This window comes from Anser brachyrhynchus (genome assembly GCF_964034855.1).
Source record: "Anser brachyrhynchus genome assembly, chromosome: 5".
Taxonomy (NCBI): Eukaryota; Metazoa; Chordata; class Aves; order Anseriformes; family Anatidae; genus Anser; species Anser brachyrhynchus.
The window spans coordinates 2,763,235-2,778,031 of record NC_137699.1 but is presented as its reverse complement, the minus strand read 5'-3'; the positions used below and the strand labels follow the sequence as shown (position 1 = coordinate 2,778,031).

The 14,797-nt window shown below is 37.7% G+C and overlaps 1 protein-coding gene across 3 annotated transcripts in view; it reads right to left on the bottom strand.

Annotated features, from left to right (window-relative positions):
• Positions 1-1,081: 1,081 nt before the first annotated feature.
• DENND5A (DENN domain containing 5A) overlaps positions 1,082-14,797 on the bottom strand; it is a 62,791-nt gene continuing 49,075 nt past the window's right edge. For all 3 annotated transcript variants that reach the window (XM_080593339.1, XM_080593337.1, XM_080593338.1), the window contains 8 exons: positions 11,299-11,420; positions 9,187-9,332; positions 8,614-8,732; positions 7,290-7,471; positions 6,149-6,231; positions 4,773-4,896; positions 3,546-3,714; positions 1,082-2,833 (listed from right to left, as the gene is read on the bottom strand). In XM_080593339.1, the coding sequence (XP_080449465.1) occupies positions 2,650-2,833; positions 3,546-3,714; positions 4,773-4,896; positions 6,149-6,231; positions 7,290-7,471; positions 8,614-8,732; positions 9,187-9,332; positions 11,299-11,420 (1,129 nt within the window). In that variant the 3' untranslated portion in view covers positions 1,082-2,649. The remainder of the gene's footprint in view (positions 2,834-3,545; positions 3,715-4,772; positions 4,897-6,148; positions 6,232-7,289; positions 7,472-8,613; positions 8,733-9,186; positions 9,333-11,298; positions 11,421-14,797) is intronic.

The following is a 14,797-nucleotide window of genomic DNA, read 5'->3' as shown; positions in this document are numbered from 1 at the left end:
GAACACCAAAGAGCAATAGGGATTATGGCTGTTACTACAGACCGAACTGCACTTAAGAGATGCCAGCCAATTCTCTTCCCAAAACTTTAGCCTAGGCTACAAAGAGCCATATTCAAATGTCTGTCTTCCTTGGTGGCCTCTGAATCCAACAAAACCATTATTTTTTCTGCTACATTCCAGAAACTTCTACTGTTCTTCCAAGTCTAGAAGGATTTGCTTCACTGAAGTCCATAGGTAAAAACGTAATTTGTATTTTACTGGGATTAAGCACAGTCACCCCTGCGAGGAAGTGTCTACCATGAAATGGTCTTTCCTGGGGAAAATAAAGTAACTGAGGAGCCAGGAAGAAAACCTCCTTTGCATCTGGACAACTAGCACACAGGGTACCACCCCTGATGGACACTTCATTCTCAGGTGCTATCCAAAAGAACCCACCATGTGAGAACCACGTGAGCAAACCCAAACCCATGTGCATCCTAGGTATCTCACTGCCATAATGAGGCACAATGATACGCATCAAAGCAAGCCATCAAAACAATATTACTGTGCCACATAAGATGAAGAAGTATGGAAAAAAAGTTAGTTCAGGGTTAACTACCTGTTATAAGATAAAATTAATCCATATTTGCTCTAGGACAGATATACGGTTTTAACGGGATCAACTAATCTGATAAGGTCAAAACGGTTAATCCAGCCCTCTTTTCATCAGACATGCTGCGAAACCTACAGGCCTACATAGAATCATTATAAACATAGCTGAAAGCACTGTATATAAAACTACTACATAAATAAGAAATGTGGGGCAAGTGTAGAAAGATTCTCCCAAAATATTAAGTTGAATACACGAAATTCTCAGAATAAAGAATGTTTTTGCTCTTCCAAGACTGAAAAGAACTGCACACCGAATACTTCCATGAAATGGTACTGTAAGCCCCATGTTACAAAAGAATTCACATCCACCCAGCCTAAGGAGTGGCTTGGACGTTGCCTTTGCATCTTTATAATGCAAATCTGGCTCTGATAAAAAAAAGTAGTGATAAAGGAACTTCTCCATTTAATAATGAAATAAATAGGACAAAAGTAAAAATAGTCAAAGATTTAATACATGTGCTATACTTGTAAGTTATGGAAATGAAACGAACAAGATGTCACTAATCTGTAGGTAAAGAAAAGCTACTACAACATTGTATGAACTGAAAAACTTGGACTCTGTTTCTCGAAAGAGGGACAACACTCAGATAAGTTTATACAGTGGAGACCTCTTAAATACGTAGTCCTGAATTTCTGTGCAGTAATTTGTGATGCTGATAATTCAGCCTGTTAAATCACATACTCCAAAGAGATTTTTATCAGGGGATTCAAATGAGCAGAGATGTCTTTAGGCATTCACCAATTTCCAGCTCTTCAATAAATAAAACTTTCAAAATGTTTGTTTTATTGTAGAAGTGGACTAAAGCTTTCTGCTAAAAGCAAAAACATGCCAAATGAAGCAGGCTGTGACAACAGGACTCCAGATATATCCATTCAAACGGGAAAGAAAACTTATTATTTCCTGTAATTTCAGAAAAAATAAGAATCCTGATATAAACAAACTAATAAAGGTTTGCCATTATTATTTTGTGGGGGCGTAAACATCTTTCTTTAATCATCTAGCATTTGGGAAGCCCATGTTCCTCTTTATTAGCAGTTAAGAGAATTACGAGCAGCAACTGTATATCGAACTTCAAAAGGATGGTTCAAGTGGAAACATTTTTGCACCATAAATACTTATTCCAGGTTTTTGATTTAAGTGGGCTGCACTGTTAATTCTGAATTGCAACATACTATAGCCAGTTGTATTATAGAAGATTTTTTTTAAAGACAAAGTTACAAAACACAATGATAGGTTAAATAAATAAAAAAACATCAGTTAAAAAAGACGCTTAATTTCTTCTGTGCAATTATGTACCAATATGAAAAATATTACTTCAATCTCTGCGCACTTCATGGTTCAGTCTCCCAGAATTCACTAAAAATAATACTGACAACAAAAATAAAGGAAAAAACATGATTTGTTGACAAGTCAGTGCCTTGGAGCTATTAAAAAAGCACACATGAGAATTTGTAGTTCCCTTGCAGCAGAACAGTGACCCAACATGTTAAAAATCAAACATTGGTAATAATGTTAATATATAAAATATTAGTTTAAAAACTATAGAATGACCTTCTTAGCAGAAATGGAGTGTATATATTGGGGTCTATGACATACAGCATATCTGAAGGCAAGTTCACAGAATGCTGGAAGGCTCACTGCACATTTTCTATGGCAAGGAAATATTGCAGCTTTAAAATAAGCTGCACAATACTCATCTCTATCTCTTTCACATGAAAGTGTGTAAAAAGCAAATCAGCAAATAAACTCTAAAATAGATTTATACCAAAATCCTCTTTTTTACATTGAGTTTACAGCTTCTATCCATTTGCCTGTACTATTTTTGGAGTTTTCTTCAAGAAAAGTCAAAGTTGTATTTTAGGGCCATGAACAAGTTCACGATACAATGTACTGGCAGACAGAACTCTTGCATGCTAACGTGATTCACTCCTTGTTGCTTTTTTTGTTGTTGCTGTTTTAAACAGAGTTGTAGGTTTTTGTTTTGTTGTGGGACGAGGTCATATATCAATTCCTTTGACAAGAGATGCCTCCAGTGTAATGTTGAACTCCTGCAAGGTCTGCAGCACTCGAATCAAAGAATTCACAAGAGTATGATCCTTAATTAGTGCTATGTCTTCATACATCTGTGCTGTGATCGGGCAGTCTGCAAGCAGGGCGATCCAGTGATGCAAGAGGTGGTCTCTGACAAAGTCAGAATTTGGAAATAAAAATAAAGCCAAGTTAATTTCTCATTTTCAATGAAATTACTTTTGTACTTTACCTATCAAATAGACTTACCATTTTGTCCACATACTTTTATATGGTGGGCAAGGGGAAGCAACTATCTGTGGCACTTGTTTAAGTAGGTCACATCCTCACGCAAGAAAAGCATTTCTAGGCTTTTCACCCTCACATCAAAACATATGGCTCCCAGGAGGCCTGGAAGTCCCAGGAAAGCCTGGTGTCACTGACCTGCTCCACTGCCTTGGAGTCAAGAGGCTTCCTAAACAGTCCTGGTTTCTCTCCTACTCACCTACTGCAAAGAGTAATTGGATGGTGGGATTTCACCCAGCCAAGAGCTGAAGAGGCCTCGATGACTGATGGTTTTCTGCTTCTATCTTCCAACCCTGCTAGCTAGGAGAGGGAGGCTATTCACACAAGCCTAGTACCATTCTCTCATGATTCAGTTGCTCAGCTCTAAGATATGCAACTGCATATCTTAGTTTCCCCACAATTCAAATACCTTGGAACTTGGTCAGTGCCTCCTTCACTTGATTCTTCTTTGGTTACATCAAAGAACTTTGTAAGTAACAACCAAACTGCAAAACCCAGCAGCTGTGTGGCTTTATCTTACTAACATGCAACATACTTTTCATTTTATTAAAAGAGTATTAACAAAAAAGTTCCTTTATACCTGGCTCCAAGACACACCAGCATCTGAAACTTGCCATCCTTTCCAATGTTTCTAGGTGTGTTGTTGATAGCAGTGATAAAGCGACAGAAATTCCTGGCCCTTGTCTGCCAGTTCTCTTCTGGGACCATTTCATTCTGCTCAAGGGTCTCATAATATGTTTGTGCTTTTTCTTAAAAGAATAGTAGAAGATAAGTTTCATCAGTGTAATAGCAATCCTAAAATAGCTGAAATACTGTGCTCCAGTGCTTGTAATAAAGTATTAGGCACAATGACCTTCAAATTTAGATGATTAAATTTAAAAATACCTCACTGTGTAATGCTTTCCCCATAAGTTTGCACACAAATCCACAAGGCTATATGATGCCCATATCTGAGAAATACCAAATCAGCACAAAGTCATTTAGTTGTTCATTCAGGGTACAATTAAAGTTGAAAGGCCTAGATTCAAAGCTTGCCCATGAGTTTCCTAGGTGATTATGTCTAGTTTTTTTTTTTTTGTCACTTTAGTTGTTTCCCCTGTGTAAAACTGGAATTCCACTTCCTTTCCCCTAAGCAGTGCTAAAGTGGTTTTAGTATCTAACTAACTTCGACATGCTACAGTAATATGACGAAATAAGGTCAAGAATTATGTTGAAACACCTATTCAAAACACAGAAACACTATTAAAAGTAACTCATTTTCTGTGCACTCCTTGTGTATTTTCTTCTGTGTATTTTTTGTGTATTTCTTTGTGTATTCAGTTGACTTATTCAGCTCTGTGACAAGGGAAATAGAGCATGGTTTGAAAAATGTATGCTTATAAACCCCTTATTACAATGTCCAGCAAGTACCAATAGCACTAGATCCACTTCTTGTGCTTTATAAGGCAACTCAACCTCTTAAAAGCATGATTTATTGCTTTCACAATGCTGAATTAAGAACAAGGTTGCCATATGCCAACTCACCACCTTATTTAAAAACTTCCACACTAGGGAATTTTACACCACTGCTACTAGAAGGACACAGTCCAATTACCGTGCAAGTACAGTGTCAACTCTGGCACATGACAGATGCTCTTTTCTTTCAACAATATGAGGACATAAGAGCTCTTAAAGCATTTCAGCTGCTGAGATGCCTCTGACAAGTATTTTGTTCACACCAGCTGAGACACAGTGGCAATGATAAGGAACACAGATGGATATGTTTCAAAGACACAAACAGGCTCTGTTATGTTTTCATCACACTTACCTAAAAAGTCCCAAATAAAGACATTTTTGAAGAGCCTGGGTGATTTAAATCCATGCTGAAACACTTGTTCAAGAGCTGAAACAAGTCCACTTTCTCCACACAGCAAGAGCGTCAGACTACCTCTCTGCCAAACACACAAAGCACAAGCATTTATCTCAGTTTGGCAGTTAAGACACAAAAAGTATCATATGTATTTATTAAACCAGGTTTTAAATAAACAGATGCCCAGAGTTACAGTATATGCCAGTCAGTGACCCCAGAGAGGATGACCCACTTCTGTTAAGTCCTTAGCATTCAAAAATTTGTTGATATCCTTAAGAATGAGGCTGAAGAAAGCAATCTCTGGGCCTCGCCATCATCAAATGAAGCCACAAAAAGTTCAAGATCAAGATTGTGAGCAGGTTTTACCTACGATAATGACCACTGCACAGTAAGCTAATGTTTTCCTTATGTTATGAAGTAATTATGATCACAGATCCACTGTAGCAAGTACCTCAGACTTTCAAGAAAAACAACACAACGCAATTTTTGCAATGTAAAAATTAGGGAAAGAATAACAATTCTTCTTTAGATGACTGGGGTAAATTCTGTTCTGCAAAACCAATGCATGACCACTTGGGATTACTGTATTAAGTATGCTCAGCAATCAGAATTAGACTGAATATGAAATTTCCATGCTACCTGAATTTAGGAAAGGTAGGCGCAGAAAGAATGGGAAGACCAATTGGTAAAAAAATAAAACTATTGACTTTCAAGGGATATCCATATAGTAGACAGCACTGCTCCATACCACTCTTTCTCACAAAGGCTGGACTTCGACACTTGGACAAAGGCACACTTCTTAAGCTTGTTTCAGGAAACAACTGCTGTGCCAGCTAAGGTGATTATATATATAACTCAGAATTGTAACTGAGTCTTTGAGAACATTTCTGCTTTGCTTTGGTCTTTGTTTTTAAACAGTCTATTGGTTTTCATATTAAAAGTGGCCAAGATAGTGCAAAACAGACATAAAAACCCCTTATTACTATTCAATGAAGATAAAACAGCAGTTAATCCAGAACAAACTGAACAGGAAGCAACATTGCTGAAAGTGGTACAGCTAGAATCTTGGGCAGAATTTCGCTCACAATTTGAAATACCACAACATGAGATTTAAATCTAACTGAATGCTCCAGTTAGCAGCAAAAAGGAGGTACTTGACAATTTACTATTTCAATGACTTAGTCTCCATATCTCATTTTTGCTCTACTTAAGGAATTTTCAGACACAAATGGCTGTTCCTTCAAGTTCAAACTTTTCTGTTATGTATTCTCCAACACTTACTAATGTGAGTTTTAAGACAGGAGTGCCACTACACAGACAACATAAGTCCTCACCTCTTTCTCTGGCTTGTGGAAATGCTTGACAATACCATTGACAGCTTCACCAATAGCTTCTTGTATCTGACCAGTATTTAACTCTGAAAAATACAAAATACTTCCAATCACTTTGTAAATGCTTTAAAAATTGTACCTGTGCATGAGGGATAAGGCATATCACAAAAGAGAAAAGGCATACAAACCAATATAACTTATGCTGTTAGTGAAAAGGTGATGGACTATTGGCAATAGAAATCCAAGTCTATTTTTACTAACTGTGGAGGAGGTAGAATTGGAGATGGTTTGGTTTTCCTATCAAAGTTATAACCGTGATGTTTCAACAGAACAACAGATAGAAAGGGTATTTACATAATTACACGATTTTGCAGACCCAGGCCCAAAGATAAGAAAAGGATATATTCCTCGATTATGACCACCGAATCCGGGCATCTTGGAAATACATCCTGTGATAGTTTCCTGTAAACCCAAGGATGCTTGGGAGCACAATAACCACTTGACTTATCAGGAATAGGATAATCATAGAACAGTGATCTCAATAGAAAACTAACATCCATGAACAGAAACCACTAGCAGGCATTTTCATCTATGAAGGACAGGACAACAAATTTCTGTCTTCTTCCACAGTACTCATTTCACAAAGGAAGGACAAGAAAACCAAAAAAAAATAGTAGGATAGCTAAGCACTGGAGCAGAAGCCCAGAGACATCTTCCTTCTACCTTTGGAGACTTTCAGAATTTGAGCAGATACAAACGTAAGCAACCTGTTCTAACTCAGAAGTTAGCTCAACTCCCTGCTCAGAATCCAGCTAAGTGAGCTTCACAGGTCCTCTCCAAGCTGTGATTTTGTTCTAGTTTCAGTTAGGACAGAGTTAATTTTCCTCCTAGTAGTTGGTAGGATGCTATGTAGGTAGGATGCTATGCACTGCTCTGCAACAATTAAAACATCAGCATGTTATCAGCACTCTTCTCATCCTAATCCAAAACATAGCATCCTACCAGCTACTAGGAGGAAAATTAACTCTGTCCTAACTGAAACTAGGACAGATTTTAAAATACAGGAAGATCTCCAGTTGCTGTTTGCAAGCAGCTTTCCACAAATAATGATGTAAAACCTTATAAGACAATCCCCACCACTCACTTGGCTTATTGTTTGGTGATATAGTGACAAATCTTCTGATCATGCTTGGTGACTGCTGCAAAGGAGGGGTTCGACACTGCCGCTCATCAACCTCAGTGTTGGAAGTCAGCAACTCTCCCACCAGGATCCTTTCTAAGCTGCCATCATCCATTCCCTTTCCAAGCCACCTTCCACAGGGAAACCTGAGAACATAAAGCAGATATTTGGATCACGTCTTTCAACCCAGATTCAATTCCATGCTAAAGACTTTCAACTGCAGTTGCAAAAAATCCAAATTCTGCTACTATATTTATTAGAAATACTTCACTCTGATGAACAAATTCTTGGATGTGGGTTTTGCCAGCAGAGGGAGCAAAACAGCTTTTCAGCTCCAGGTTTGCCTTAAATGTCACACTAGACAATCTACAAAGCAACTGGCAGATTTTGCCTTGTGTCCTACACGTAGTGCATGATTTGAGGGCTGTAGAGAGAAGAAACGTAGAAGGGAAAGACCCACAATGAGCTACACTTTCATTGAATACTTTACATAGCTGGTGAGTCAACACACACAAAAAACACCATTAAATAAATTACTTAAATACCAAAACACCAACACTTACATTGAAAGTGGGATATTAAGTTGGGTACTAGAAAATACGTGTTCATTTGCTCATCACCACTTTCTGTGAACCAATGCTGGTGTCAGTTTAACTAGCTCAGTCAGAAAACTGAATAGCATCCGAAAATAGCATCTCGCCTCTTCATTTAATTACAAGTAAGCTTGCATAAATAACTGAGTGGACTTACCCACCAGTTTCTCATCAACATGAGTACAAAAGTTTCTCTCAACAAAGGAGAAGGCATTAAACCATGCTGTACTTAACACAAATTAATTCCTACTGTAAATCTTGTTCCTTTCACCATGCAAATACAGGTTTCTAACACTCATTAGCCCTTGTATTCAAGCTTGTGTTCAAACTTCTCTAACAGAGCAGTCAGCCGTAATAATAAAACATCACCCATGTTTGGTAAGCAGCAAGCTAACTTGCTGTTTCTGCCTGGGGCTCAAGGCAGATTCTTTTAAAGATGTGTAACAGGGAACTCATCTTCTCCACCAATATTTGGAAGGTAGACGTGAGCATTTGCAAACTGAAAACTGTTTAATTTTGTAAGAATCATGACTTATTTAATGCCAGAAGCCAAATGACCTTTCTGTGCCTTCAGGTAGCAGCATCTGTAGACAGAGTCCCAGGAGGTAAGACCTTTCTAAGTAAACAAGCCCTCTTATGCTGGCTTCCTGCATAAATTCTACTTACCCAACACGAAATGTCAGGATGATACTTACTTGTAAGTATGCCCTGTTATTTCATTTCTGACCATAACGTATTCAACTAGCCATTTGGCATACAGCCCTGAGTTATCATGTCCTATTTGCACTGTGGTCAGTTTTCCCAGGTTCTGGCACTGCAAATTAAACAAAGAATTTGTCAGTGTAAACAGCAGGAGAGAGGACAAGTAAACTCTTGGAGAAAATGCTGACATAGGTCATCAGAAGTGTGGTGCTCTTCTTCTGACTGAATGACCCATTCTGGGCTTTATAGGGGTAGGTTGCTTTATTTGTTTTTGTTTGTTGTTGCTTTGTGTTTTTTTTTTCTTAATACTGTTTTGATCAACAGAGAGAGCAAGACATTTTATTTTTCGTAAGTCATATTTGTCAATGCACTAAGGATTTGTCAGTGATTTTGCTGTGCATAGTATTAAATATGGATTAAACTTGGTAATGTACAGACACAGGAGTATTTGTGAGTAACCACAAAGACCACAGATATGAAATGTACTACAAGATGGTACTGCAAGGGGAGAATTTAGAACTGAATGAAAAAACACCTGAACTATTCTTGTCTCAATTGATACAAACCTCAAAAGTCATTTCTAGTATGTTCCTGGGAATCTGCAGGACTCCTGTTTCACCCAGTTCTCCTGAGATACAAATCCAAGGATTGGCTGTAAACATTGAACCACCAAGTTTCTTGCTAGGAACAATCAATATATGGTATGGTATCACTGCAAACACAAGAAGAAATAACACTTCAGAAGTGACAAAGGATAATAATGTAATCTTTTTAATGAACAGAAGAGAAAAAGATATACTAGTAATCCGTAACAATCCTGCACTACCATGAAATGTAAAAAAAAACAAAAAAAACAAAAAAAACACCACACTCAACACACAAACGTAGGAGTTCCTATTTAACCATACCAGCACTTGCTTACTAAACACTTACTGACAATCAGGAAGTGTACACATTAATAAGTCATTAATAAGTACAGCTGATAGCAAAATACCATCAAATGACAGAAGAAACACAGGTTGGACAATGTCTCCATATGGATACAATCATTTTTCATTTTCCAGTCTCAAAACGTATGATGAAGATAGTTATTTGTCCCCAGCTTAGTGACAAGGAAGTAAGGACAGTATCCGTGTATCCAGGACTAGGTTGTAGCTCAGCATGCAACTCAGTGCTCAAATACAAACTGCCTGCTTTTGTGTGTGCATACATACACACTACAGAACACTAATTCCCGCTCGGCTAGTAACCAAAGCCTTTATTTGCACCGCTTGCTTGCAGGAGTATTCATTACAGTGGCTAAACACTTTCAGTGAAAATACATAACAATACTGCAAGTTCTTCTGTACCACGCTGGTCTTAATTATGCTAAGACGTTTGATTTTAAGAAGAATAAACGACTTTTTCCTCCCCTTTAACTGGCACCACATGCATTCTCAAATGTTTTCTGGTCCCCTGGTCTACCAGTGCCTAATTCAATATACCACCTGAATTAAAGCCCCTTCTTTGACTCAGAAGGCAGATGGAAATACATATGTTCTTCCATCATCTAGCATCTCATACATGGCCATCTATTAACCAAACTACTTCTATAACAAAATCCAATTATCTAAGTGGTCATTGTGTTTCTTGGCAACTTACCTTTCTTTATCATTCATAAATGGGTTACAATTAGTACTTTTCAGCTAAGGTATTTAACACATCTCTCCCTCAACATCTCCTCAGCTGTCAGTTCCCTCAAGAAAGCATTTGGTAGTTGGATTTTCTTAGAAGCTTGATGCTTGTGACATTTAAGAATGAATTAAAATGCTTCCCTTTTTATTTTCTGTGCTTATAGTCTTAAATTGACAACAGCATCCAGCCGACCAGACCTGAACCTCGTCCAGATCTTGTACACAAGTCCAAGAAGTATTTCACTTAGATCTCTGTTTGCTTTGTCTTTAAGACACAAAAATAGGAATCATAACAGCAAGGATAGCTCTTATCATGGGACTAGAAGGATCCCTTCACCTACCTCCAACCCCAATTTCAGCGCTGCTGAAGTCTTTTCTTATACCTTACCAGTGAAGTCCTGTGACAGCAGGCATGCAAAAAGTGCATGAGAACTCTGTAATACATTAAAGTGTCAGCAATAACAGCTAAAAAAAAATCTACAGGAAGTCTTTAAAAAAAAGAAAGAAAAAAAAAGCACTTGAATGCATTGCAGAGTTCTGGTGCAGCCCTCAGCAGGCATTTGACTAGTTATCCCAAACTCAGAGACAAGCATGTGGCAAGCTAGGCTGAGGATGAAAAGGGGAAAGGTATTTTGTTTTCTTTTTTAATTCCTACTATGCAACGAGCTAATATTCTTACCTTGAAAATGTATAGTCCACACTGCTTTTTGTATGGTGCACACAAATCCACCACAAAATTTTCTATTGAGTACTTTTCCACATCTAAAAGGATTAAAGCTGCCTGTATCTTACCAAGTTAGAAACAAATGTCTTTAGTGACACATGGGGAGAACACTACTACCCACCAGAGAAGATTATAGAAACAGTGATACAGCATACACAGATGGATACCAGAAAGAAAGCAGAACAGCTACACAAAAGAACATTGCTCAGAATTGTTTAGAAATTTGGATAAGTACTCAACCAGATCTGGAGATCAGAGTTCCAGGGGAAGTAAATACTTACAGATTGTTGTGAAAACATTGGTAAAGCAAAAGTAATCAACAGCATTGAATGACAGGAGATGATATAAGAATTGTTCTTTCTCGTCATCACAGCGGAGGAATGCGTAACGCTTGTAGAGTTTTCTGACAAAGTAAAACAAATAATCTGTCATAGTAACAAGATGCTTTCAGTGAAATGTTTTTTATTATGCATATTTATTAGGTAAACTATGAAGAATGTGCAAGCAATTACAAACGACAAGTGATGCTAGTGGAGCCAACAGTATTTAATGTGCCAAGATATGTAGACACTGTAAGTCTGAAGTTTCCAAGTGCATCAGTCCAATATTTCACACCACTTTCCGTCACTTGAAAGCAAGGTTTAAGGTGGTCTTTCGGTCTAATTCCTCAAAAAAGGAAGAAGGACTTTTGTACTTCCTCAGGAAAAAAAACTCGGACCTTTTTTGGCAACGTGAAAGACTAGAACTGCAGTAAAAAGAGTCCTCACAACCTAGTTCTTAGCAGATGGTGTCAGGGGACTGTCATTCAGTACACACAACACTGGACAGTTGGAAGGCTCTTTTCAAAGGATACTAGGACAAGCACTGAGGTTATCTACTTGTATTAGGTTATAAGTGATATCCCAGAGTCTTCAGGAACCCACATGTTAAGCTAGGAAATAGCTTCAGTATTTACAGCACACAGCTCCTGAGATAACCAAATTCACATGCACGTAGAGGTGACGTAAACTCCTGCTCTTCCCCTTCTCCTGGGTTGAAAATTCTTTACAAGGACTGTAGCACCAGACAAAACTGCAACTTCTTTTACGTGGAAATATGAAAATATGTAGCTCAGTAGCCTTCCCTCCCTAGTGGAGATTCTATGCAGAAAAACGTACTCTAAAGGGAAATAATCTTATACACATTACTCAAGCACATTAAGAAAATTAACACTGCAAGACCCGCAACTGTGAAACCTTGATGAGATTTTACAATACATTTCAAGCAAAAATTTTGACTGGAAAATACTCTTAAAGTTTCTCACTTGCACATAGATACCACCACCATTTTGGTTAATTATGCAACCAATAAATAATACTAGTATTGGTGAATTATCATAAAAGAGCATGCCAAGATGCATCAAAATCTGACTGCGACTAGAGGAAATACTCAAAACATCACGAATGCATGAATTAGGTATTAGAAATACTGACAGAGCAATGGATAGTTGTTCCTGCCAAGAGGGCATCCTGACAACTCTCCTCAATTTCAGATATCAATTACAAAAAAGTCAGCAAGTAGTTTACAAGCCAGAAGTCCGCAAAATGAATCGATATAACTAACTCATGTGCGCAAACACATTCTCACTTAAAAAACAGTAACACTAGAGAAATATTCAGTGGAAGTAAAGATACTGAGTCTTATATCATCATAGCCTGCCTATAGCCACGAGGGTTAGCAAGTCCAAAAATGTCTCATGGGTCACCATGTCTGTGTTTTGTTTGAACAACCTGAAGCACGTACTTAGCCTATCCACAATGGTACGTGCTATCCTGTCTTTCCAAAATACAAGATTTCTCAGTTTACTTGTGCACATAAGGTCTCAGAATGAAACTAAATGATTTCCTTCTGTTCTCTAACTCTAGTCCCTCCACAAACTAGAAAGAAACCTGTTTTATTTCTCCTCTAATTTTTAGCAAATGCCAAATGAAGAGAATTAGTTAAATAAAATAACTAGCAACTAGTTGATTCAAAACAGAACAACCCTCTATCATGGTAAATGCAAAATGACAGAAGTTGCATACTCTTAACACCTTCCTGAACTTGGCACTGCTTCCTCTAAAAACAAAAAATGGATTTTTTAATCCAAACCATCTAGAACACCCTTAAGTTGGATAACTAAATACACAGCGCAAAGGACACAGGATTACAAAGAATCAGTATAATCTCTATGCAAGTTGCTCCTTTGCTTGTCACTTTCATTCTAAACATACTTTTGCTGTTTCCTCACTCTGTGCTGGAGAACCACAATCTGTCTGATAGATGAACAGTGCATTAGCTAGTGTTGAGAGTTTTTTCCCCTCCCCCCCTCAACATTTGTTTTGCATGGGGTGAGCACTGCCAAATTCAACCTGAAATAGACTGTTAATTCACTTAATTTAGAGACAGAGGAAGCTTTACTACTTGTCCTCACTGTGTCCTTCAGCTTTTCCTTGCACACTGTTGGAAAGAAAAGAGGAAGGCTACAGCTTTATCAGAAAGTCCAGCATAATTCAACACAAGGTAAACCTCAAAAAGTTAGCAGTCAAGGTTCTGGGCAAAGACGTTTGTGGCATGGTGGTCTTGGTAGGAGAAAAGTAAAGGAAGAGGAAGAAGAGACAGCATAGGTTAGGTTGTCTCCAGAAAGAAGTCTTCAATTAAAGCTAATTACTAGCTTTACACTTGCTACTAAAAAAAGTTTGATTGGACAAACACAAGAACCCATGATTTCCACACAATAGACAGTATGCCCAAACTTCTTAGCAATACTTTTTTTTTTTTTTTTTTTTTTAACTCAACAGGCTATACTAAATAAACCTCAGACTGGTATTCCTGAAATTACGTAATTTGTATTAAATATGGCCTGTACTTTGGTTTGTGCAATTGTTTAAAAAAATATTTATATTTACAAAGATAATACAAAGTGCATGTGCTCTGGACATTGCCATTGTAAGAAAATAGGCCCTTGTGTTGAGCATTTCTCTTTTTGCCTTTCAAATATGCATATTTAAGAAGCGCTAGCACAGATTTGACAGAGTTTAAGCCAGCAGAATTTGGAACTCTCTCAAACTCCATTCCCCACCCCACCCCAAACTCTGTACATCAGATACTTCTCTTATTTTCTTCCTATACAGCATCAAATGCTCTTTAAATAGCGTTTTGGGTCTTAATGCTTGGGCCTTTCCACAAATTTTGTATGATTTCATATATAATCATAAGAATTGAAAGTTGTGCATTTTGAAATGGTTAGAAGTAATAGAAACAAAAAATGGATCATCATAGCAGATATTTGACTATTATGAAACCAATTCACTTCATGTTCTTAAGTAGGATATAAATGCAAAGACTTCACTGTGTACAAGAAGAGAAATGAACCTGTGAGACAGCTTGATTTAGAAATGTGGACAGCCATGCTCTGGCAGATTTAGATGGAAGATTTCAGAAGGTATTACCAGATCTCATCTTAAGCTTATTACCCCACATTGAGATGCAAGAACTGATCAACACAGCCTTCCTAGCCACCTTCATGGTGTACACTATTCATCCACTCTCCTGAAGCACACCAGAAGCTGATTGTATCTACATTATTTTACATTGCACCAGAAGAGGCTAGGAGAATGTAATCAACAAACGTCTCAGATGTGGAAACAGAATTGAGAAGCTAAGGAACAGTCACATTCTGAGTCATACTAACCAGAACCACAGAAGAACAGCTGGATCTAACTCTACACTCTTCATACTGTGACAGAACTGCAACTAGGA